Here is a 25236-nt window from a genome sequence, read left to right on the forward strand (position 1 = left end):
ATACAGGCGGTAACAAAGATAAAAACACTAAACACAAACCTCCTCTTTTTTTTAAATCTAATATCACCTTAATTCAGTGGTATTACAGATGGTTACATTCCTCCCTCCCTCTTTTATACCTGTGAGAATGGGAGGAAACCTCTCTGCCCACCCTGAGTCTAAAGAAGCAGGAAGCAGCTTAATAATGTCAGTTTGTCCTCTCTTTGCCTCTGATGTTGCCTGATCTCTTTGCCTTTCTGTGCGTTAAGAGGAAAGGGTGATATCCCTAAATCCTCCGCATTTCAGCTGAGCGTAGAGATCAGTCCGAGAAAAGACGCAAGGCAAGGAGGCAAGCTGAGAGTATTGAGATGCAACCTGTGATAGCTACCCTCCTAAAATCACTCCCACCCTTCATGCTACCACCCTGTCTACTCTCTTCCTCCTGCCGTCTAAGAGTAGGAGAGGTGGGAGCCGTTGGAGATGTGCGAAGTGACTGAGGTGCTTCGGCTCAGGACGCCGTCGCTGCCCCCTGCTCCTCCAGGGCCCCCGCCGGACGCCGTCCTCCTCAGAGGCTGGGGGCTGTTCCTCAGGGCCATCAGGTTGGGGGCCCCGCGCACACCCAGCCCGCCGCCGCTGTAGATCCCCCCCTGCGAGGAGGAGGAGGAAGAGGAAGAGGAGGACGGGCCAGAGATGGATGGAGGGGCAGGCGGCGGGGGAGGTAGCATGGCCAGGGACTGAGAGGAGGAGCGTGAGGGCAGGTGATGGGAGAAGGGCAGGGGGTGTGGGTGGGCCAGGTCACCGCCGGAGCCCCGCACTCCGGCCCACTCCCGCTCCCTCTCCTTCTCCCGCTCCCTATCTCGATCCCGATCCCGCTCCCGTTCGCGGTAGAGCTGCGGCGTGCTCTGGTGGTGGTAGTGCTGGGGCAGGTGGTGGCGCTGGTGGTGGGAGGAAGAAGAGGAAGAGGAGGAGGAAGAGGAGGCAGAGGAGCGGGACGAGTGGTGCATCTCCCTCCCGTCTCGCCCCAGCCCCAGGGCCATTCCCAGGACGTGGGAGGAAGAGGAAGACTCGCTCCTGCGGTCCCCTGCTCCGCTGCCGCTACCGATGCCACTGCTGCTGCTGTTGTGGCTGCGGCGGGAGTGCTGCTGCGGGGGCACATTCTGCGGGTGCATGCCGTGGCTCCAGTGGCCGGCAGAGCGGGAGGCGGAGGGCGGGGCGTTGGAGTAGCCCTGCATGGGGTAGGCCTCGCTGGGTATGCCTGTCAGTGCCATGTTGCTGAAGCCCAGACGCAAGCTCTCTGAGTCGAAGGACTCGATCTCGCTGGCCTGCCGCTCCAGGAGGGTGCGGATGCGTTCCGAGCGCTCGTTCTGCAGGGACAGCATCTCTTCCTCAATCTAGGAAAAGAGCAGGAGAAACCACATGAACACACAATTCATTTGTCTTTAGATCATAGCATTATTAAAAGGTGTTTTTGTAGAAAATGCAAATTAGTGACATAGCGGTGGGCTCCTAGGCTAGGAAGCTAGTTCCAACATCCATATGGCTTCTAGTTCAACATAATACACAGACGTTTGGCATGACATGATTTAGAAGCCACCATTTACCATTTGTATGTAATGTGAACTACCATCGAGTTTGTTTAATACTGACGTGACAGCGAATTCAGCGGCAGCCATATTGGTTGTTTACGAAAATGGCTTAACAACGCTTAAACCCGCCCCATGTGAACGGTTGTGATTGGCCCGACCTGAATCAGGCCGGTTGGGAATCTGTCTGACGGGAGGGGGAGCCAGACGCATCTGTCAGAGCAAATAAAACATGAGCTCACAGATTCGTCTGGCTCCCAGGCTAAAGATTTTGCATTTGCAGATGTGAAACTGTTGAACTCATTTGAATTACTGTAAATCATGAGATTGAAAATTCACTCTTGACTTTGTTAGACAAGTTAGAAGCTATTTTGGAGCTCTACATCAAATGACACAATCTTTCTTGGCAGCAGAAGATGCCCAGTTGTTGTGGAAATTTCTTTCTCTCCACTGCTGTTTCCAGGGTCAAGAATGAAATGTCAACCTTTAAGCTAACATGGATGAGAAGTCCTTAAAGAAGAACGTGTGATATGACTGAAAGCTCCAGAAGAGCTACTGAGAGGACCTCGTGGTGAAGATCATCATTAAATGTGCTGTTGTTGTACAAAAGGTCAAGTAAATTGTAGAAGGCTCAACGCAGGACAGCAAAAAGTTTTATGCAGCTAACGATGCTATTGCTAACATCAGCAGTCCACTGTTAACAGTTTGCAGTTTCTTCTCTGCTAGCCTCACTGGATACCTAAAACTCACCAGAGGCTCTTACTACATTTAAGGAGCTTTGCTGTCATAGAAGTGGTTGCCAAAAGGCTCTAACCCTCTGCTCCAGCAGGGCGCGGCGGATGGACACCCTTTGTTCCAGGTCCTTGACCTCTCTCTCGTGTTGCGTGTCGGTGTGGATCTTGATCTTGCTCTGGTAGGCGTTAAGCAGCTCCAGCTCCTGCTGCAGCTGCATCCGCAGCACCTTGTACTCCGCTTCCTGGGTCTCATCCAATCGCAGCTAAGGAGCAAAAAAAAAGGGAGGGAGTGTGATGAAAAGCGGAATTGGCACGATTGTATGGGCAACAAATTGTGCTTTAGTGTTGACAAGGGTAGAAGAGGAAACGGTTAGAAAGTGTGAGGAACGTAGAGAAGAGAGAGGGAGATGCAGACGAGAGGAGAGGAGCAGGAGCAGGAGTGTGAGCTGCAGAGCCGTTGTTGGGCCTGCATATGCTCTATTCTATAGGATGAAGTTAAGTGACACATAACATTCAGTGTAAATGTAAGAGATTGTCAAACTAAAATCACAACCAAGTGATATGAATTACAAACGAGAGTGAATATTCTACTGATACACTGAAATGCACCAGGCAGAAACCATTTTGACCTGTTTTTATAACGTTGCGTATATGTATGTAATAATAAGATATTTGCATTCTGTTTTGTGTTTATTCGTATGAAATGTGTGTGAAAACGCCTGTGTGGGCATCAATAGGTAGTTGGTCCATTTGTTGTGGAGATGATGGGTTTTGCTGTGTTTTATTGTTTCTTCTTACCTGCCCAGGAACTACAGATGGAAGTTATCTAGTGGCTAAATCTGGCACAAAGCGTCTTGCGCATGGTCCCTGATATAAATACATTTAATAAACTAAATACTGTAGGTGTGTTTGTGAACAGGATATGAAGCGTTAAGCTGTTCAGATATCATTTCAAAAAGTTCTATAGCAAAAAGCAAATTAATCTGTATAATGTTACAAAATGTTGCACAACAGTTGAACTACTTTAAGCTGCGTGTGTGATGCCCGTCTTAAAGCCTGGCTCCAGAAAACAGATTAAATCTCATTTGAAAAGAAATTCTTCATTTCAAACATTTTGTTTTTCTGACCTCAGGACGGAGTTTAATCAGCGAGTGGGAAACCTTCCCAAAGAGACTTTAAACAGAGCATGAGTGGATGTGCGGACAAACAAGGGCAGCGGGGATTTGGCTTACCGGGCTTACATGGCCCGCTGCCATGTGAGGTAATTAAAATAGCACAGGGCGTTATGTCACCGAAGGGAGTGAGACGTTTTGTCACGTACCGTCCTCTTCCTACTATGTTTCATTCATTTAAAAGCCTGGGATTTATGTGCGTGTGAGTCCGTTTGCTTGGAGGGCAGCGGATGAGTTAAGAGTTCAGCCATAAGGGACTGCACAAAATGATTGGATGCAAGACCCTCCCAAGCATTTACTCAAAGGAAGCCCTGATACAGAGACATGATTGTTGTCTTCGTTTACAAAATGCACCTTTAACTAATGTGATTCATCTCACAAGAAAAATATGAAATCATTTGTGTACAGTTGCTTCGAGGAAAAGAATGAGGCTTATCTCAGATTGCCCCATCTTCACGTCAAAGTAGTGTTAAGTGTGACGTTCATATATATCGTAGGTCATGTAGTGTAACCCCCCCCCCCCGAGGATCAATAAAGTATTTCTGATTGTGATTCTGTTACATGACATGAATGATGGGAAAAATAATCTAGGTGCTATTTAAAGGGGAACTACTGCATCATCAAGTGACATCACTTGAGGTAAATGTAGGCTGGTGCTGAAAACTACAAGTTTGAAAATGAAAAAAATCCGGGGGTGCGGTGTTAGAAAGAAGTGGGCTTACCGACCATACTGTCTGTGGGTGAGTTGCATTCTGGGTAATGTAGGCGCCATGTTTTGACAAGGAAGAAGAATGTGTGGAATAAAAAAAGATTCAGGGAAAATGATCTTTTGGAAGAGGTCTTGCGCAGAACTGTTAAACTGTAGGGGAGACAGGATGGTGGACATCATTTGGTATCAAACTGGGAAATGTAGGTTTAGGTGATTAACACTGAGGGACCAGGAGGAGGCTTGCTGGCGGACGGGCGGGCAGGCGGGCGGGCAGGCAGGTGGGCGGGCAGGACGGCCCCCAGGCCAGGCACAGCAGTGGTGGTGTGGTGCAAGTGTGAAGTGAACGACGTCTCCTTGCCTTACTCACAGCCTGTGTGGACAGCATGTCATTGATGGAGTGGTCATACTGCTCGGCCAGGATGGCCAGCTTACGAGTCTGCTCGTCCTTCAGCCGCTTCAGCACGGCCTTGTGGTCCGACTTGGGCGTGTTCTCCAGCAGGTGGTTGCGCAGGGCCTTGTACTGACGGGTCTGGATCTTACAGGTGTCCTGGAACTGACGCTTAATCTGTAGCTCTTTGGACTGGAGGAGAGAGAAGAGAGATGGAGGCAGCTGGGCTAAAGTGCTCCTTTGGTTTTATCAATGGACATGGTGATGGATGTTTTAAATACAGAGAATCAGGAAAAACATTTCTTTCACTTTTTAGACTTTGTAATGACTTGCTATAAATTTGTGAGAAAAATGCTGACATGACTGATAATCACAACTTGAAGTATAAATACCTGTCAAATGTTGAATCTTTGCCAGTGACAGCATCACAGCCAAACTGACGAGGGTTTGTACACTCATGCAAACTAATTCATACATGTTTGAGATAGTTTGAGTGTTTTATGAGGGTCTGACAAATTAAATGCATCACAACATTAACACTTCTTTAAGCTCTGCCTTGACGTCTTGCTGCTTAAAGAGACGATAGTTGATTTCAACTCAAAAGGACTGAGTCTATGAAAGACAATCTACTTCATCTCCAGCCCTTTGCTAAAAAGATTAAAATGTGAAAGGCAGTAGTCATTTCATAAGAGTTGGATATATTCATACAGTGCAGTTCATACTTGATTGATACAAGGCGTCAACAGACATTTATTTCTTACTCGTGTTTCAATTAGGACATTAGTCTGTTGTCATTAGAGTCTGTTTCAGGTCACTCGATTGCATGATTACTGCGGATTTATGCAACAAAAAAAGTGTTTTAAACTTTGAATATAGAAGGAGTTAAAATTGATGCAATTGCAATGATGGGCGTTTTCTGTCAGCACCTTAAAAACAATATCTAATTATGTAAGAACAAGTGTTGTGAATGTTTTTGTTTTTTTTACTGTTAAAAGGTATTTTCATGCATTTAAAGAGGCTGACCTGTAGATGAAAAATAAGACTTTTGTCCATCTGTCATGTAATAATTACTGAACAGGGCTGTTTAGAAACATTGTGGATGTAAACTTAGTTTCTGAAAACATTGATAACTTTGAATATTAACCGACCTGAGTTAATTTAGCCTCGAACAGAAATGTGATTCATCTGTATTGACTCAAGTAATTTTCCTAATAGAAGTTCACATTATTATTTAACCTTTTTTGTAAGTTATAATTATCATGAATTAAATACCTATATTTTAATATATTCGCTGTTCTCATGTAGGGATGATTTAAATTTTCTATTCTTTACTTTCATGCATTGAAATTTAAACCTGTGATTTCACAGCAAGGCCTCTGAATGACTAAATACCCATCAGTTAACATCCTTAAACATATTTCAACCTTATATGTCGATTAGAAGTAGTCACAGAACCTGCTGGCATTATGTTTGGTGGCTTTGAGACAAAGGGAAGGGCACAAAATGACAACAGAGGAATGATGATGAAGAAATGGTAGAGGGATCTTTCTATACAATACGACTGGCTGATAAATCAGGGGGAAAGTAAACAAATGAAGACATGGTAATAATGGAAACGAAAATCATAAAAACAAACAAGACAATGATTTTCACACAAAAGAATTTATTTTTTTGTGTAAAGAAAAATCTGGAAGTATGACAAAATATTTTTCTATGCTTGCGAGCACACGGCCGTACAGTACGCCAACAGTCATGCAGCTAAAATGCGAATAAAAAGGACAACAAAACGGCTGCCAAACATAATGCAGTACTTGTCTTATAAATACTGCATAAATTAAATATAAAAAAACTCAAGGTGATATAACTCTCAGACGGTGTCACAACAAAACAAAATACAAACATGTAAACATACACAGAGGAACAGGAAATAACTGATACTGGAACACAAATGTAAATCAATGGCAAATAAGTTACATTCAAATAAAGCAATGTTTGTTGTGAAATGTCTTTTTTAAAGCTAGACTTCCCAAATGCAGGTCACCTAAAAGAAGGGGCCTACTTTTTTGTTCCCCCTGCGTCAAATACAGTTAAGATTGAGTTTTCCTACTCAGTAATAATCCTCCATGTAAATGGCTCAAATGTCGTCCTTCTGTGACATACTGGGCACTTTGTCTACACAATTAGCATTTTTGAGCACTAATGCATTTTAACCAGACTTCCCTTGCAAATATGCACAATTTTCTAAGATGGTCACAGCTGCAATTCATTTGACTTCATTCAATTAAATGCATACATAAGAGCATTTTGGTGTTTAAGTCCTGAAATTTGGAAGAGTATATGAAAAGAAACCCGGCACCATTAACCGCCAAGTTTCATTTTGGTCCGACTGCAGTAGAGCTGAAACGATTAATCGATTGGTTGATCGACTGTAAAATGATCATCTATCTTTGGGTTTTGGTCGAACAAAACAAGATATTGGAAGACATCATCTTCGGCTCTGGGAGGTTGTGATGGGCATTTTTTTCACAATTTCTTTGATGTTTCAGCTAAAAGTTTTATTGAATAAATCAGCAGATTAATCATTACTGAAAATAATCGTCAGTTGTTGCCCTAAGCTGAAGTGGTCTGCTGTCCCACATGTGGTTGTTTTTTTTAATGGTATTTGGGAAAGTGCAAAATCAAACAGATGTTTGCTATTACTGGATATCTTCTCTTCATATGATCGTGAGCTGCTCAATCTTAACTTTCACATTCAGTAGTTGCATCAATCTTTGGACTTATTTTATGATTGCGTGTCTCAAAAGATTGTCTATATGGCTTCATATAAATTAAGCTACATTGAAGTATTAAATAGGTTTTTATTATATTATACTTTTACTACTCCAAAGTACATCCTGCGTTCTTATGTTTCCACTATAAATGTAGGATATGTCACTTCACAACAGACTAAACATTTGTGCAAACAGTTGTAACTAGGCACTCAAATGGTGTGAATTTCTGATTATTAAGGGGAAAAAATATTGAAATGTTTACATGGTAAAACATAATAAGATTATTGCATAAAGTGCAATAAAAACAGTATATCTAACTAAAATCTGAAAGATAATGATTTCACCAGATGTCATCAAGTGTGAAACAATGAATTGGATAGGCTTAATGTTCCAGCGAAATGGCCCTAAAATTTTGCTAACTATCTTCCACTTTGACTTCTAAACATAGAAACTACGCTTCAAAGTGTCATCAAGTGTCCTACAGTGGTCCCAGATAATTCTGCTCAGCTGTTTATTGCACTTTTACACTGACTGAGAGCTACCTGTAGTGTTCAGGGTGATATTAGTGAAATTATTCCGGTATGTATTTTTTTTTCTTTTTCACAGTATTCAGCTTTGGGGAGTGAAATTATAGCCAGGAAGCTACGCAACACTGTAATATTTGTTCTAAGCACTGAGATAACAGTGCACCCAATGAAATAAGACCACTAATAAAGAAAAACTAAAAGATTGCACAAAAACGGTCTTAAAAATAACCAGAAAAATATTTGTCTTACAAATTAAGAGCAAAATAAAATTAAAGAAACTTTAAAGGAACTTTTACAAAAAGCACAATAATGAAATGTTAAAACTTCACTGGGTTTGGTACAGTAACCGTGGGTTCGACTGCATTTACGTTTGCCCACTGACTCAACAGTACGGCTCGTGTGCATACATGCACACATGTTTGGATAAGCTTCAACAGCCAAAATCACTTTCAGCCAGTGCACACACATGTACAGGTGTATGTGTGCAGAGTAAAATAGGTCTCATCTTTATGAAATGTGACCAAAATCCAGTTTGGGATTTATGTAACAAGAGAGACAAGTGGGCCCAAATCAAAAAGACACACAAACAATGTTTGAACAATGGAACATGGAGCATGATCACACTCTCTCTCTCTCTCTCTCTCACACACACACACGCACACACACACGCACACACGCACACACGCAGTGTCCCATTCTTTCCTTCAATTTGTCCCACACTCTTGCTATCTCCACGGCCGGATTTTCCCCCTGACAAACCTTCCAGATGAAGTTCGTCTCAACCCACACTCCCACCTCCCCTCCTCCCGAAACATCCTCTCCCTCTCTTCCCTCTTCTGCCTCTCCCTCGCCCTTCTCTCCCTCTGTCTCCTCTCTCTGACCTCCCTGGGCAGCAGTTGGGGCAGCCTGCTTGGGATCTCCTTCTTTAAGAGGCCCAGAGTTTGGAGTTTGATACTGACATTGAGCGGCAGTTTTTTAAGGAGCTGTCTGGCTAGTTTTAGCACTATGGAGTTAGCCAAGTCTGCCAGGACCCCGAGGGGGCGTCTACTGAAACGCCTCACCCAGAGAAGGCCCTTGGCCAAGGGAGAAGTGTTACTGCAGCGAGCCTGATACTCTAAAGGCAAGCTCTTCAGGGGGACTGGGATTTTGGACTGGCGCACACCCCAGTTGCGCCCTGCTTTGGGAAACATCTCATAGAGGTTACGCTCAGCCATGCCACCCAGCACTGACTGGCACATAGCAAACAGGGGTCGGGGCAGGCGGAAAAGGACACGCATGCAGAGGCGGTTGACTTTGCGGGGTGCGTACTGGAGGAAGTCGCGGGCCGGCCTGACAATCAGAACCACCACCAAGTAGAGAGAGAGGAAGAGGGAGGGAGAGCTCAAGAAGGAGGCAGAGATCAAAATCATGGGGATGTAATAAATGCCCAAACTGATGGAGAGCCCTAAACTGAAGAGGCCGCTGGCCCAGAGGCTGAGAGACAGGTAGGTGGACAGAGACAGAGAGCAACAGGATCGAAGGAAGAGGTACGAGAAGAAGAGCGCCAAGAAGGCAAGCTCAGCGGAGAGGAGGACAGAGGCCACCGAGGGCAGAGGCGGGGAGCGACGGAGGGAGAGGAGGAAGATGGAGAGCAGCAGTAAAGTGAGGTTGGAGGGCTGGGCAACGACGGAGAGGGAGAGGAGGAGGCAGATGGCGTGAGAGAAGAGGGAAGGGAGAGATGTCTGGGCGGGGGGAGGGGGTGCGGCGGGTATGGGCTCCAGCTCCTCTGGAGCCTCAGGGAAGTAAAACTCAGACAGCTCATCGATGTCTCGCCGTCTCTTTTCTGGGGACAAGGATGAGATGAACTCTGACGGACAGCCATCGGCCTCGCCCCTGCCCTCTTCCTCCTCTTCATCAGTGTCTACATGTGCAGTTTTACTGTGATTATTCTCGTACTCCCACAGCACTCCTTCTACGTCCCTCACCTCTGTGCCTTCCTCACTGATTTCCCACTCTTCCTTCTCATCCTCATCCTCTCCGTCATCATTTCCCTTTGGTTTACTGTCGTCATCTACCTCATCTTTCCCTTCAACCACGGGGACACCCTCCACCTCCTCAGCTCTGAGCTCCAACACTGCTCCATCCAGCTCATCCTGACCATCATACATCTCCTTAGCTCCCACCTCCATCTCCTTTTTTAACTCGCCATCCCTCTCGCCCTCCACTTCTACTTGTACCACCCCCGCCTCACTGTCCCAGCTGCCACTCGGCCCCTCTGTTGTCTGGTTCTCTCCCTCCTTGGGAGACCCCTGGCTCTGGGTGCTCTCACTCACTTTGAGGCTCTTGGGCTGTTGGCGGACCTCCACGGCATGTTTCTGACGCAGCTCCTGCTCACGCCTCTTGTTGTACTCCATCTGGTTGGTGAGCTCCGTCTGGTGCTGCGTGCGGATCAGCTCGGCCCGCGTATGCTGCACCAAACCCAGCTGGCGGAATTCCAGCTCCTGGGTGGACTCGTGGTGACGCAGGAGCATGGCACACTCCAAGTCCTTCAGAGTCTGCTTCTTGTTCAGTTCCTGGAGAAGAAGAGACGGAGATAAAGATGCAGGAGAGGAAACTCATCACCATTTCTCTCCAAGATCATGCTGAAGATGGAAACTGAATCCTACTGGACTTGACACGCCAAATCCAATTTAAAAATGGTACCTCTCGGAGCAGATCCTGCTCCAGGTTGTGGCGTGCCAGCAGCATCTTCCTCTTGTACTGGCGACACTGTAGCTCATAATACTGCCTCTGCCGCCGCAGCAGTCCTGCCTCTTCCTCCGCCTGCAGCTGCTGCAGACACTCCTTCTGGTGCACCAGCCACTCTTGTTTCTCCCGCTTTGGTGTTGACTGGTTCTCATTCAGTTCCTTGTGTGGAAATAAGTTAAAAGGATTAATTTGAAGTCGTAGGGTAGTGGTGAAAAGAACGTGTAAGTCATAGGGGCATCAGTGGTATGGTAGAGCTGATTAACAGCAATTTATGCAAAACAGGAACTGTGTTTCTATCCAGAACTCTCACACAGACACTTTAGTGGTAGGCAGCTGACTGGTGATAATGTGACAAAACCTAGACCCACCTCTTTGAGCTGCTCCTTGCGTTGGCGATACTGCCGTTTTTGGGACTCCAGCAGACTGGTCAACTCCTTCTTTTGCTGGGCCAGTATGTGCTGCTGGAACTTCTTCTCCTCAGTCAGGACTGCCTTTGTCTGAAAATGACACAGTCTCATTAACATTATCATTGTTAGGGAACATAAAAAATGCCAAATTAAAAAAAACTCAAATCAACATTCACTGTAAATCAGGTATCTGTCACATATCACAGATCTTCCCCTTTAGTTTCTATGGCAGTTATGTTTTTTCCCGCCACTATCATTCTCTTCCCATTCATCCCACACACATGTTCAAGCCATGTGCTTCTTGACTTGTCTAGTTTTCCCCATTAGTTTCGTACTCATCTATCCCTCCGTCCTCCTCTCACCTCCTTCTCCAGGATAACCTGGTGCTTCTTAGAGAGTTTTTCTCCCTCCATGGAGAAGCTGTTCCTCTGATTCTCCAGCTCTTTGTCCAGTCTCAGCTGGTGCTCGTCCATCTCTGCCTTAAGCTTGTTCTCCAGGCCCATCAGCTGCTTCTGGTGCTGCCGCCGCATTCGCTTGTACCTGTGCGGAGACACACATGAAGTTAGCTACAAGGAAGAAAGTAAGCTCTCAAGACAGTGACACTACATGACTAACTATTATTTCTAACAAGGTTTTCACTGAAGGTTTTCTTTGTTCTCTTTGAAGTTCAAATGTTAGGTGTGTGTTTAATAAGCCCTTTCAAAGTATGATTAAGAGCTATACAAATACACTTGACAAGTGGTTTCTTTTCCTTTTATAGCATGTACACCAGCCCTGATTCACAATCGCCACCTTACCCAGACATCTGCTCTCTCAGGGCCGAGCCCTGCTCATGTTCCTGGATCTGGCGAGTGACGAGTGAGGCTGTCCTGATGGTGGCAAAATGGTCTCTGCCTCTACGACGCCTCCCTCCTCCTCCTCCCCCTCCTCCTCCGCCACCACCACCAGCAGACGAAGCCTCTCGTTGTGAGTCAACCTCTGGCTGATAGGGATCATCGTAGATGTTGTCATGGCTCTGCATCGTGGAGAGAGAAAGAAAGAAGAGAGGGAAAGGATTTATTTTAAAGACTTTGTGGTGGTTTAAGGATTTTAAACGGCATGTCATCCTAGTACTTAAAATCAAATACACTAATAATTTAACTTAATTTGATTTTCTGCTTCTACGCTGTAGGTGGCAACACTGACATGTCTACTGAGTATCTGCAGGTCTAAACTGGTGCTGCTATTAGCTTCCATTTCCTGTAGGTGATGCAAATTTGCATGTGTAAAACTGATGGGACAATGTCAGAACAGCTTCCTCTGACCATCTGCAGCCAATATATAGTATAGTAGTTTGTCAAAGTCCAGGATTTAAGGAAGACAAACCACAGGACAAAAACATGATAAAACAATATTATGCTATAAGTCTACGGAAAACAAAGGCTGTTGGTTTTCTCTTTTCAAATACATACTAGCATCTATGTGAAACTGATGGACATAGTGCTGAATGTGTCAAAGAGGGGTTTGGGAGGGACAGGACCCTCCTCCTCAACACACCCGCCCACAGACAGTAAAACACTTGGACTGACCAGGGGCTTGTGCAGGACGGAGCTGTTTGAGGTGACGGTGTGCTCTCCCTCCTGCATCATGGCCATCTCCCCGCTGTCGTCAGAGCCGTCTGCCAGACTGTTGACCGAGCTGCTCTGGGAGCTGGCACTGATTGACATGGATGGCAGAGAGTGGGAGCTCTCCATGCTGTTGACTGTGCCGGTGCGCAGCATATACTGCTCCACATCCTGGTGGGAAGGAAAAAGAGGGAGTTTGGTCAAAATGGTTAAAAAGGTTCTGGGGAAAGACAACACTTTTAGGATGGTGATTGGGGTTTCCTTACTCCATAGGGTGATAGCAGCAGTGGTAGTAGTGTATTGAGCAGTTAATAGCACACATAGATGTGCTTATCCTATGAGGTGCTTTTATATCTATTTTACATAGGGTAAAATACAGTGAAACACGGGCCTACACTCAGTAAAAGTGCAGCAGGCCCACATTCTCTGAATTCCTTCATTTCCTTTTGGGGGGAAGAACTAACTGGAATTAAATGCTGATGGAAACAAAGGCCTTTGTATGGAGAGGAAGGGGTCCCAAGTTCACAATATACATTGAGAAGCACAATACAAAGGCAGGATGGATGCTAAAACCAGCTGTTCTCCCTCCTCAAAAATAACAGGTATTTTGAGGGTTCATCTTCAAGGTAGAGAGTACTTCTTTATTTTGAGTCCTTCTAACTTTAGAGTTACTACAGGAACTCAGTTATGAGCCGTCTCATGAGCTTCTGATGGTTTGTGCCATTTCAAATTTCACATGTACAAGAAAATGTGAAGTAATGAACAGAAGACCACTATACATAGTCTTTTCATTGAGTCTTTTAAAGTGTGTTTTCAAGTGAACTTGTTCTTGCTTGTGGTTAACAGGAAATGCAATGAATGGCAACACAATGCCCAACTGAGGTAATACAAACTGTTTTCACTTCACAAAACTCAGACCATTGAAAGCAATCCACTGTAATGTTTAAGGAGCAGTATCGGTACTGATCCGGGCAAATGATCAAACAAATGCCGATCCTTCCATTACTGTTCTCTACTGAGTGAGCCTGCTCTCGTTTATGACAGCCAGGCTCTACGGTGCAATATGTGAGGGGAAGAAATGTGTGAATGTATTTTTTGTGAATATACTCAAACTGTATCTTTCTTATTAGCAAAGAGAAGTGTACAAAACATCCAGGCCGCAGCTTCTCATTTTTAGCCGACAGGTCACATCAGCTGAGGCTAAGTAACATTAATTCCTTGAGTAACTTGATGATGGGCCAAAATGAAACTTGTCTGTTGTCTGGTTAATGTGCTCTGTGCGACTGGTGTCTGTGTTCGGGCAAAGATCAACACCGCAACACTGCTGTACAATCGGGAGTGTTTCTGTAGTTCCCACAACTCCAACAGAGTGATACATCTTCTCTCTAGCGGATTGCATCTATTTCAGGAGTCGCATTCTCCAGTTAAGCTTTTATTCATATCATAAAAATAATTTAAGCTGATCAACCAAATATTTTTGAACCAGGACCTCTAGTATTTGGATCAGGCAGCTCGTGAAAGCTACAGCAAGTAAAATAACTTTATCAGGACACCCCTAGTTTAAAGTGAACATAAATTAAGCCAATAGTAGTCTGTATTTATTCCATCAGTCACTGGGTCTCTAATCTTATGACCTCCTGCCTTTTTTTTTTTTTTTTTTTTACTTCCCTACAGCTCTGTTGGCCTCTTCCTCCTCCTCAGTCTCATTCTTACCTCTTCCTCATCGCCTCCTTCTGGTGCAGGGCCATTGTGTGCCTCATGGAAGAGGATTTTCTTCATCTTCCGGTACTGAAGGTTGTCAAGCTCGCGGACAGCGTCCTTGGTGCGGGCGATCAGGTCCATCACAACAGTCATGGGACGCTCTCTGCATAGGAAATGGTGCTGGGAGGACAGAAAGGATCAAGGTCAAGGTCCCTGTATATTAACCAACGTGAAACCTACATTGGGGTTGGGGTCCTAGATTTGGTGCTGGGCAATTATGGTTCAGATGTTGATCTTGATTATTTTCCATTATACTGGGATTCTGCTCATCAACCAGAACAGTGAAGGACCATTTCTGTTAAACATCTATTATTAACGTAGAAGAAAGGAGAGGGGGCTTCTGTCATGAAGTGATCATTCCCTGCTGACTGTGCCTGTCACGACTGAATTCTTTGGTTGTGTAACTTCATGCCTATTTTATTGATCTGTTTGGTGTGTGCAGTCTTGTCTCGGCTCGGGAGCATTTTTAACCATCGTGCTTCCAGCTGTTTTCATCAAAGCAACATGTGGGTAATTCTGGAAAGTTTATTAGGGATTTTCCGGGATTTTCCCGTCGATGACTCCAACATGATCTGACATGACTCAGCTGAGAGTCAGTACAACAGCACAACACTAGTGTCACTGTAGTAGCAGCAGTTAGCAGCCAGCAATATTGTGTGTATTTTATACTAGGGATTTCTTTATGCGTTTACACTAATTCAATTGACCAAATCAGAATATATTGGACCAATTAGTTCCTATGAAGCATATGGCCATCACAAGCTCCACTCACCATTCTCCTTTGATATGTTGCTTTGAAGTTCAAGTGCTAGGTAAATGATTTGTTTCCCCAACAGCAACAAGCTGACCTGCTTGTTATGCCAGCGCTTGCTTGAGCCAACAATAACAATCAAAAGTAAACAGAGACTACTATAGTATTTATTTAACACTGAACAGCTGGCTGCGGCTGAAGAGAAAGGGGAGCACGTTATTTTACTACACTGTATTTACACTTCAGATTTCCTCTTGCTTGCTCTTGAAGACGATCTCTAACAAAGAGGTAATCACGTCTCTGCCTGCCTTCATATACAACATCAAACTATTCTTTTGATGCTGTGTACCTTGAGCAGCACATCAGAGGTAGGTCTGTCCTGGGCGATCTTCTGCAAACAGGAGTCCACAAAATTGCGGAAATAATCTGACCTGAAAATGATTTAAAAAAAGTAATTATAAAAGCACCATTCACATTGTGATAAATTATATTAATTAAAACAGCTTGTAAGTGTTGTTCCAACTGCAACACAGATCCACAAATTCAGGCAGCCTAATTTTCTATATCTTTAAAGCTCTATTTGGGGACTTTTTCATGGTAAAATATTAATTATTAATTAATTAATTAATTCTTAATTTTTTGTAGTTTATTACAGAATGTCACAAAGCATGTAGTTTAAGACCCTTTAAAATCAGCCACTGGAGACTGGAGCGATCTGCAAGCACCAAGTCACAAACGCTTGTTTATTGTCTCATGTAAGACTTCCTAGTAATGGTGTGTATACTCATAAATTTAGTCAATCCTTTGAAAAACAGCATGTTGAAAGAGCCTCAATAACATTAGAAGCAACATTTATAACATAATCTCAGGCAACATAATTCAAACACATGGTGCAACAAAAGTCTTATTTGCCTAAAAAGACACAGAGGGGTTAGGAAGTTTCTCCAACTCTCACCAGTGATTAGACTGCAACACAGGGCTCTCATTCTGGGCGATGTGGTATAAGGCACTCATAGCATTCATGTTGAACAGAGGAGGCTTCCTTTCCGCTAGAGAGTGACAAAGCACGACATAGCGTGACGGAGACAGAGAGTGGCAGATAAAGAGCAAGAATACAAAAAAAATTAGAGAGGAGAAAGCAAAGAAAAGGGTTGGATGCTTTCAGCTTTGTGAACACACAAAAAAAAAAAAACTGTTGTGGACCATTTTATGGCCATCTCTTACCCAGCTCTATGCAGGTAATGCCAAGTGACCACACATCCACCTTCCCGTCATACTGACCCTCATCCATGGCCAGGATCACCTCAGGGGCCATCCTACATGGAGCAAACAACAAAGCTACTCAACCATTTCCAGCTCTTTTGCTTTGATCCTGGACCAAAAGAGAACACCACCTCAGGGCTCACTAACATTCCCAACGTCCACACCACAAGAGTAGACGTGAACAGTATGAGGGATCGGCTGCCTCAAGTACAATAACAGCAGCAGCTGATGAATAGTGGGATCTGAAATATGCAGGAAGTGCTGAAAGGACCAGTTCACTGACAATAAAATACTAAACACTTACCTCAAATACATATAAACATATACAAATAATGTGCAACTAAACATGAGCGTGTTAAAGACAAAAAAAACTCCTAACGTGACAGACCTGCAGATCAACGTTGCTCAAGCCACACCTTGTTGGAACATTATCGCTTCAAAAGTGTAACAATAACTGAAGCACAGCCAGACAGGGGCGAGTCGTTGGCTATTCAAAGTTTGTTGTAACTGGTGAAACTTGGGGAGGCTTTTACTGTGAAGCTGTCACAGGAAACACAACGTATTTGTCATGGCAATTAGTGATAACTGTGATTCATTTCAAAGTTGCTGCTCAAGGAGCGTTCGCTTCCCCCAGAATTCTGGGTCCTGTAATACTAAACCGCACTTGCCGTTACCATGGTTACCAGGACTGTCTTCAAATTAAGGACCGGCTTTCAAGTATTATTATGACACATGGACATACAGTATATGGTGGAGCTTAAGAATAATATGGCCTTGTTTTGTTTAGTAAAAGTCTGTTTGGCAAAGCTGATGAATACTGACACGAGCAAGGTGCAAGCATTGCTAGATCATAATCTGGAATGACCGTTCTCAAACCATCATCTCAAGACGAGGATGACAATGTTATGAGTCTTACCAGTAAGGTGTTCCCACGAAGGAGTTGGCTGGGGCGACGATGGAGGCCGAGCCAAAGTCTCCCAGTTTGACCTGGCCCGGCTCGGTTAGCAAGATGTTTCCTGCCTTCACATCCCTGAGAGAGAGACATGATCAGATAAGAGAAAATGGCTGGTCAGGGAACTTGTGAGGAAGACAAAACAAATAGAGAGACATGAGAGATAAACTGTATTGTTAGAGGCTGGGGAGTAGCAAGACACACTAAGATGTGTTGCTGCACAGTGTGTGAGCACATGCACCATTGCATAAGCTTATCTTAGGCAGCACAGTTTGTGCTTTCTCCCCTGTATTTGTTTTGTCTCTTGTCAGAAGTGTGTGGGCGAGGAGAGCAGAATAGATACAGATAGTGAGAAAAAGGGACGGGGGTTACCTGTGAATCATGTTGTGAGAGTGAAGATACACCAATCCCTGCAATGCACCATGGGTTATGGCAGCTATTTCCACTTCCTGGAGGGGTTTCTTATGGACTGGCAGAGGAGAGATATTAGGGCATCGTTTACAGGAACAACTGAAATATATAATGAACTTGTCAGTGTTTAATCACTCATTTGTCTCTGTTCTTTCCTACTTACCTTCTAAGAGGTCAGAAGCTGAGCCCAAGCAGTACTCCATCACCAGCTGGGAGAGGGACAGGGGGAGAGTTAAACTGCATGCTATTTTAGGGAGCCTAACCCAGGAGCACACTTTGCATTAAGGACTTTTTCCACACTTGACCCGAATGGAAAGGGTTTTTTGGACCTGAGGCAGTTTTCCCTGACAGTTCAGTACAGTTATTACAGTGTGAAAGCTGATGTCGAGCTAGGGTACAGCCCAGGAAAGTGTTCTCATGTCCACCTCAAAATGGAGGTCTGAGCGTCTCCTAGAGTCTGCAATAGATGTAACGTGACTAGCTAAATGTGTCACGTTATGTACAGTAAGAATACAGTACTGTAGAAACACTTCATATAACAGATAATTGCATTATATTATTTTTTAGGGCATTTCCACTGCAGCAACCTGTGTTTCTGCCAGAGGAACCAGTGACTAAAATTGGTTCCTGTACTATAGTTCTGTACGATCAGGTTCTGTTGGTTCAGTAAGTTTCCGGGCTGAGTTTGCAGGGCTGACCGTCAGTGATTGGTCAAGCACAGACAGGCAACCACAACTTCCGTACCACTTCATAGACAAAACAAGGAAGTGCTGGTCGCCACAATTATCGATATTAGGACGAGGGCATTTCTTATGGTTTATTATCGTTAAAAACAAAGTGAAGCTTAGCTGCTGACTTCCCGAGAGAAATGGGAGAAATAAACGAGTAAAGGAGAGAACTGAAACTTGATTTGATAATTGTTTCATGATGGTTATGTTCTAAAGCAGAAACAAATAAGCATCAGACACAGCAGATCGTTTAAAGTGGAGACAGCCAGAGTTTCTTTTTTCCATTAGTTACATCCAACTCAAACATCAGAGTCATGCAACAATAAATATAAAGAACAACATGATGTTGTTGTTTCCAAGAGTGCTGTGGTTGTGAATTGTGTGCGCACACACACACACATACATACACACACACACACTCACTCACTCACCCATGCTGTGTGCTCTCTCAGGTAGCAGCCACGGTACTCAACAGTGTTGGGGTGGCGCAGTTTCTGGAGGAACTTCACTTCCTTGACGATATCCTGCCATTTCTGGAACATAAGCAGACATTGATGAGCAAATTGATCTCACATCGACTATAGATGAAGGATTGGAGAGTTGCCAGGTCTTACCTCATTGGACTGTTTGCCACTATAGGACATCTTCTTGATTGCCACCACCTCATTGGTGCGGATGTCATGGGCCTAAAGTGGAAAGGTTTGGGACAACAGACAATAAGTGGCTGAGTTTGCAACATGCGGTATTATCACACTTGAGAACTACGATTAATAAACCACTTTACATGAGACCCAACACAGAAATCACTATTACATAAAACAAGAATTTCAGCTGAGCCTCCTTCCCTCTTCTTTTCTGCCCTCTTCCGTCGATCCCTTCATCCATGACTAGCTCCTTTTCACCCTTCATTAAGCAGGCCTTTTCATCCACCACTTACGAGCCGTCCTTTGTCCTTGACTCGCACCATGGTTTTTACCTTTTTCTTCTCTCCTGCCACCTTCCATCTTCAGCGGATCTTATTGACAGTACCATCATCACCACCTTCCCTCCTGTCTTACAGACACAGTCTCTGACCCACTACATCACTCTCACCATCGTCTGACAGCTATTCTCCTTTGTTGTGCTCACTGTTTCATACCATCGACCACTTTGACCCAGGCCAGATTCACCACAGTGACTACATCTCAATGACATGACCTCATATTAAATGATGTGAAAAGAAGCCTTTTCATTTTATCTGTGCTTTCAAGCTCAGTGGTGAGTCTTTGGGTTGTACTATCACTTGTATATAGCTTGAGTTGCTACAACTAACAATCGCTATCAGAGCTGCAACAGGTGATTATTTTCATTGGGTTACTTATCAGTTGCTAAATAATTAGACTCCCATATTCATACACATTACACATGTATTGGTATCAGCAAAGTGTCAGCTGCTAACTAAACCTTACTGACATGTTAGAAAGACCTGTTATATATAATAATATATAATAATATTTCTCAGGCGCTAATATTCCCTTGCCTAATAAATATGCACATAGCTCTGATTTTAACTTTTAAACATTTAGTGTATGTATATCGTTTGGCCAGCTGACAGAGATGAAAGACATACAGTTTAGACCTAAAACATGATACCAGCATCTTCATTCAAAAAAGTTAGAGGCCATCATCATATATATACACACACACACGTGCACACACATACTGAAAAAAGAATTACATTTAAACATGTTTGCACGCAAATTGCAGCACCAATGTCCCATTACTTTTACAGACCCAAACACCAAGGAAACTTACAAAGTAGACTGCCCCGAAGCTCCCATGGCCGATCTCCCTCAGGTCTGTGAAGAGCTTCTCAGGGTCCTCCCTGAAGAACAGCTCAGCCACCTCCGGGTCCTTCAGGCTCCCGGCCCGCACACTCGACGGCATGGCCAGCGCCTGGTGAGCGTGGAAGAGACACACTGGGTGAGTGTCTGTTATTTGGAAGGATTACCAACATTTGTGTTGGGAACATGAGCCGCTGAGGAAATATGGACACCGACTTCTCTGTGCACATATTAATTAATTGCACGTGTTTATATTCATGTATTGTACATGTGTGTTTTGCCTTTGTAAATTTCAAACTTGTTAAACTCAAACATTTGTTTAAAAAATGGTCTAGTCTGTCACATAATCGACACACTTGGACCTCTTGAGGAGATGAATGTAGCTTAATATCCAGTACTCCATAGATATCTAGTGGTTTGCTAGTCACCACTTGTTAGTACACTGCTGCAGAGCATTTGTCTCTCAAACTACTACAAAGGAGCACCTTTCTAACCTCACTTATATATTATTTATTTTTATATTAACTTCTAGTTCTGCTGATCCCACCATAAATCAACATGCTAGTCTGAAGCCCGATACAGCTTTTGCCTTTCCTCTCCACGGGGTCGAGTCACTTTGGTTCACGTGTAAAAAGCGTATACTGCTCTACATCAGCGTTTAAACTGTCTAAGACTACGAAAATGCAAATCTGTGTTGGCTCATACGGATGGAAAATATCAAAGTGGCCCTCAGCTTCAAATGACCACCCATCCATCCACCCACCAATTCATTCATCCATCATCATCCATCTGTCTCTCTATCAGAAATATAAGCCGGAAAAATATTGGCAAAACACTGCTGTATTTTTAGTTTTTAGATTTAAAATTGCAAAATAAAAAACAAACAAACAGTTGATTACCGTAATTTCACCAACATTATATGCAGCTTTTAGTTTCTGTATATCCAATTGTTTTTCCACTGCAATCTTTTTTAGACAGCAAAATATCTCAAAATGGCAGATGCAGCATTTTTTTCCTCCAGCAATTCTTTTTCATTTTTTCATTTTCCTCACTCAATATTCAAAACTCCACACAAAACACTTATTTATATTAATGAATATATTTAACACATATTTTCATTGTACGCTGATAAACACAACAATCCTCTCTGACAAAGAAAAAGCAAACTTAATCCGTTTTCACTTTCCATCAAGCAATAACATAGATTTAGATAGTGCACCATGGTTGGTCTGATTTGCCTCGTTACATTGCATGCTTTTCATATAGTCAGACCGCTACTGGATTTCTGAGGCTGATAGTGATACTGATAGTTGGGAATTAGAAAAAACAGATAGTGACATATCGGCCAGTAACAAACAACAATCTTGATACGGATCTCTTGGATTTGTCTTTAAAAACTGTACCCAAAATACATACCGAGCAGGACATTTTACAGCATCTGCCTGACCGATTTATCAGTTTATTTCAGAAGATACTGTAAAAGCAAACTGCCAAACAGTTTAGCAGGTCAATGATTTGCCTACAGTGTAGGAACAGTGTAACCACAAGTTTTACCCGTGTTTTTAAAGCACAAGAACCTGTTCCACCACAGAGTTTGATATCTCTCTGAAAAGCTTATCAGAGGTTTCCTGACCTATTATGGAAATATAGCTAAAGGAGTGGCGTTCACAATATGATAAAGCACTGAGGGCCAAACTTCTGTAATACATATGGGCCCATTGGAAACTCAGATTACACTATTAAAAGGAAGCTGAATCTGATCACTGATTTGATCAGTTTTGTATTATGTCCTATAGAGTGAGGCGATATGACACTATACGTCCTGAGACAATAGAGGTTTGTTATGAATGGTAACTTCTAAAATCAAGCAGGAAACATTAGACAAATGCAGATATATCTCCTATTCATTCAAATTAGCTTGTCTATAGTATATTGTTTCTATAGTTGTTGGCCATTTGAATTAGAAATCTTAATTACTTACAGCATCAAAATTATTAAGGATTAGTAAATTACTGCACTGTGAACATACTAGATATGTGCTTCTACAGAAGGCCAACATAAAACCACATCATTTTACACAAAGCCTTTTTAAACCCAATTTCAGATTATTGCTGAGTAAGCTACAGACACAGAAAATAAATACAGGCACAGAGTCAGAATATATATATATTAATTGTACATATTATATGCTCATAAATGTAGCTGTACCGCAGACAGCAACTGATCTGCTGAACAGATCACTAGTGTCATGCACTGTCTGCCACAGGGTATATCATGGGATATTAGGATGTGGTTAAAGGCCAATGTGGAAATGTACCACATGCTCTTTTTTTTTTTTTTTAAGTGGCCAGTAACGTAACAACCTTCATGTCAGGATTTCCAAACTCTTCAAAATGAACACGCATCAGATGAAACATTTTTTGCAATGCCATTTTCCAATTGTCAAAGAGGAAGCATATGGTTCCCTTTGAAAATGAGAAGTTCTTGCAACCCAGCCTAAAGAAAGCTCTAAATCTGTTTTTTAGGAACCCGTCCATGTCACAGGAAGAGGCAACCAATTATGTGGTTTCATTCAAGATGATCCCTCTAAGCCTACATGCGATTTCTCAACCTTGGAGCACCCTGGGCATATTTTAGAAAATAAAATGCATATTGTCCTTGGCTGCTGAGGCAAGGAGGTAATTATCTAGACAGGTGCTTGCCATCAGTATCATGTACAGTGTGCATCTCAGCTGAGCAAGCTAGATGGCTTTTGCACTTCACTGGTCAATTAGGCTATCTTTGCTCTTGCTCACCAAAGAAATGCCTGACATGTATTCAACAGTAGTCAACAACAACTCCAGGCTGAGTGTTCAGGCTGCAGGCCAACAACAAGCCTGCCTGTCAATGTCAACGTCTCCAGGATTTGAAAATTAGGTAGTTAATGGTGGTAGCTGCTCCTTCCCCTGCAAACCGAGGTACAGAGGCGCATTCGGCTGCGTTAGCATGCTGAATGATTTATAACATGTCTTACCGTGGCTTTTGGGATCCACTGTAGCTAGCTCGGAAGCTAGCTAACCGGCCTGGCTGGAAAATATTGGTCTCACTCCCCTTTCCTCGGCACTGGTGTCTATTCAACACGAACAAACCACATTCTGTCTGTCGATGCTTTTTCTCAAACCCCTCTCCATCCTGATGCCTCCAGTCAATTGGACAGCTAGCACGTCTTTACGATTTGACATGAGTAAAGTGCCAGTCAATTAAAGTGACAGCTAGCTGACTGACGCCTGCCAGCTAGACTAGCCAGCCAGCTAGTAGCAGAGCTGTCTTCCAAAGAAAATCACGGGCTAGCTCTAGCGGCTGTTAGCAACACCGCTAACTAAATAACGTAACGCCAGGAGCTGCCTAGGACGTTTTCAATGGGAAAATGATTCATTAATTTCCACGGGCCCGCTCCGTGCTCCACTGTGTACTGTCATTACGTTAATGTTGTCCGCGGATTTCATCTCCAGTTCGTGTTATCCCCATTTTGCTCGACTCTCATCCGTTTTTGTTCAGGACTTCATGATGGCGGAGCGGGGCGGGAGCCGAAAGGAAAACGGAAGTGCTCTTCTTCGACGCTTTGGAAGCAGGCACATGAGCTGCAACGATGCCCCCGTGTGGCCGAGGAGGTTCGCCAAAACGTCAAAATGTTAAAAGTTAAAATCAACAATTAGGTTAGCTTTATTAACAGCTACTGTAAACAAACAGCTAGGAACATATTATTAGTATGATACAGTTGGACATAAAGAAGTTCATCATTAACTAGTGAGCTGCCAGTAGTCTTTTTTTCAAATTAGGGTATGTTCAGTGGGGGAAATCAAAGTCAAAACATTTAACAGCTTTGGAAGAAATATTTAAACTGTTTACGTGAGTAAAAGTAGTAATACCACACCTAATCCAGATAATTAAATACCTGACAATACTTTATTACACTGGTGCAAAATCATATAAATCAGTCATGCTCCATGATTTGCAATATTGCCCACAATGGTCTAATACAAACAGAGATATTAAATAAGGATATATCACACGTTACAAACAATATGGCAAAAAAAACAAAATCTGGCAGGCCTATATATTTTTTGATATAGTCCATGTAACTGAATGTCTACAGAAATATAATTGCTGTTGATGGGTACAGGAGGAGTAGCCTAATGATTAGGCTCCCTTTCATCAGAGGGTTCAGATTCAAGATGCTGAAAAACTTTTCCTGCTGCACAGCTGCTCCATGCTGCTGTGTGAGCATTGTCAAGCACCCATCCATTTTAACATTGACCACAGCATTTGGGATGACAGATTATTATGTAATCTTTGATAAGAAATACAGATAGATGTGTCTGTTGCATAATGCGTCAGAAAACAAGACAGACCTGGCTTGTGTTGTGAATATATATTTATATTCATGATCTACCAGAATCTTCCAGCTATTTTCCAAATTGCAATTCTAATTTACATTTCTCCTAATAAAGATTTATGCTTTGAAATTGCATATTGCAAATTGCAAACCAAGATATAACTGAGGGCCATATGCCATTTATTACTGGCCTAGCTGACAGTATATTATTATGGTTTATCTGTCCAAGTGTCAAGTACTTTTATGGTGTAATCCTTCTTCTATCACTATTTATTCTTTCTATCTATCCTTTTCGTGTGAATGGATTTTGAAGTTTTCCTTCTGTCAAATTGGTTTGATGGCAAACTATCTCTGCACACACACACGTCATCACAATCACACATATGGCTTGTTTGGCCCAGCTTTTGCTCTCCTTTCTATAACCTTTCTGCTTTCTACTAACCTTTCTATGTTATCATTCTGGTTGCCGTTGAAGTCACCAGTCAGCAGGCTGGAATCCGTCTGCAGCTGCTGATATGCTGTGCAGTTTTCTAATGGACTGCTAATCACAATGTAATTGTTTAAATTATTC

At 43.2% G+C, this 25236-nt stretch overlaps 1 protein-coding gene across 1 annotated transcript; it reads right to left on the reverse strand.

Annotated features, from left to right (window-relative positions):
- Window positions 1-428: 428 nt before the first annotated feature.
- Window positions 429-23638, reverse strand: taok2b (TAO kinase 2b). Its single transcript, XM_070926650.1, has 20 exons — window positions 23304-23638; window positions 20262-20402; window positions 19082-19153; window positions 18899-19000; window positions 17903-17948; window positions 17701-17797; window positions 17293-17406; window positions 16338-16429; window positions 16069-16162; window positions 15463-15544; window positions 14315-14482; window positions 12566-12772; window positions 11795-12012; window positions 11360-11537; window positions 10959-11087; window positions 10546-10749; window positions 10176-10415; window positions 4545-4757; window positions 2377-2559; window positions 429-1370 (listed from the first exon to the last, which is right to left on the reverse strand). The coding sequence occupies exons 2-20, from the start codon at window positions 20391-20393 to the stop codon at window positions 429-431; spliced, it is 3513 nt and encodes a 1170-aa protein (XP_070782751.1). The 5' UTR covers window positions 20394-20402; window positions 23304-23638.
- Window positions 23639-25236: the final 1598 nt, after the last annotated feature.

This window comes from Enoplosus armatus, chromosome 20, assembly GCF_043641665.1.
Source record: "Enoplosus armatus isolate fEnoArm2 chromosome 20, fEnoArm2.hap1, whole genome shotgun sequence".
Taxonomy (NCBI): Eukaryota; Metazoa; Chordata; class Actinopteri; order Centrarchiformes; family Enoplosidae; genus Enoplosus; species Enoplosus armatus.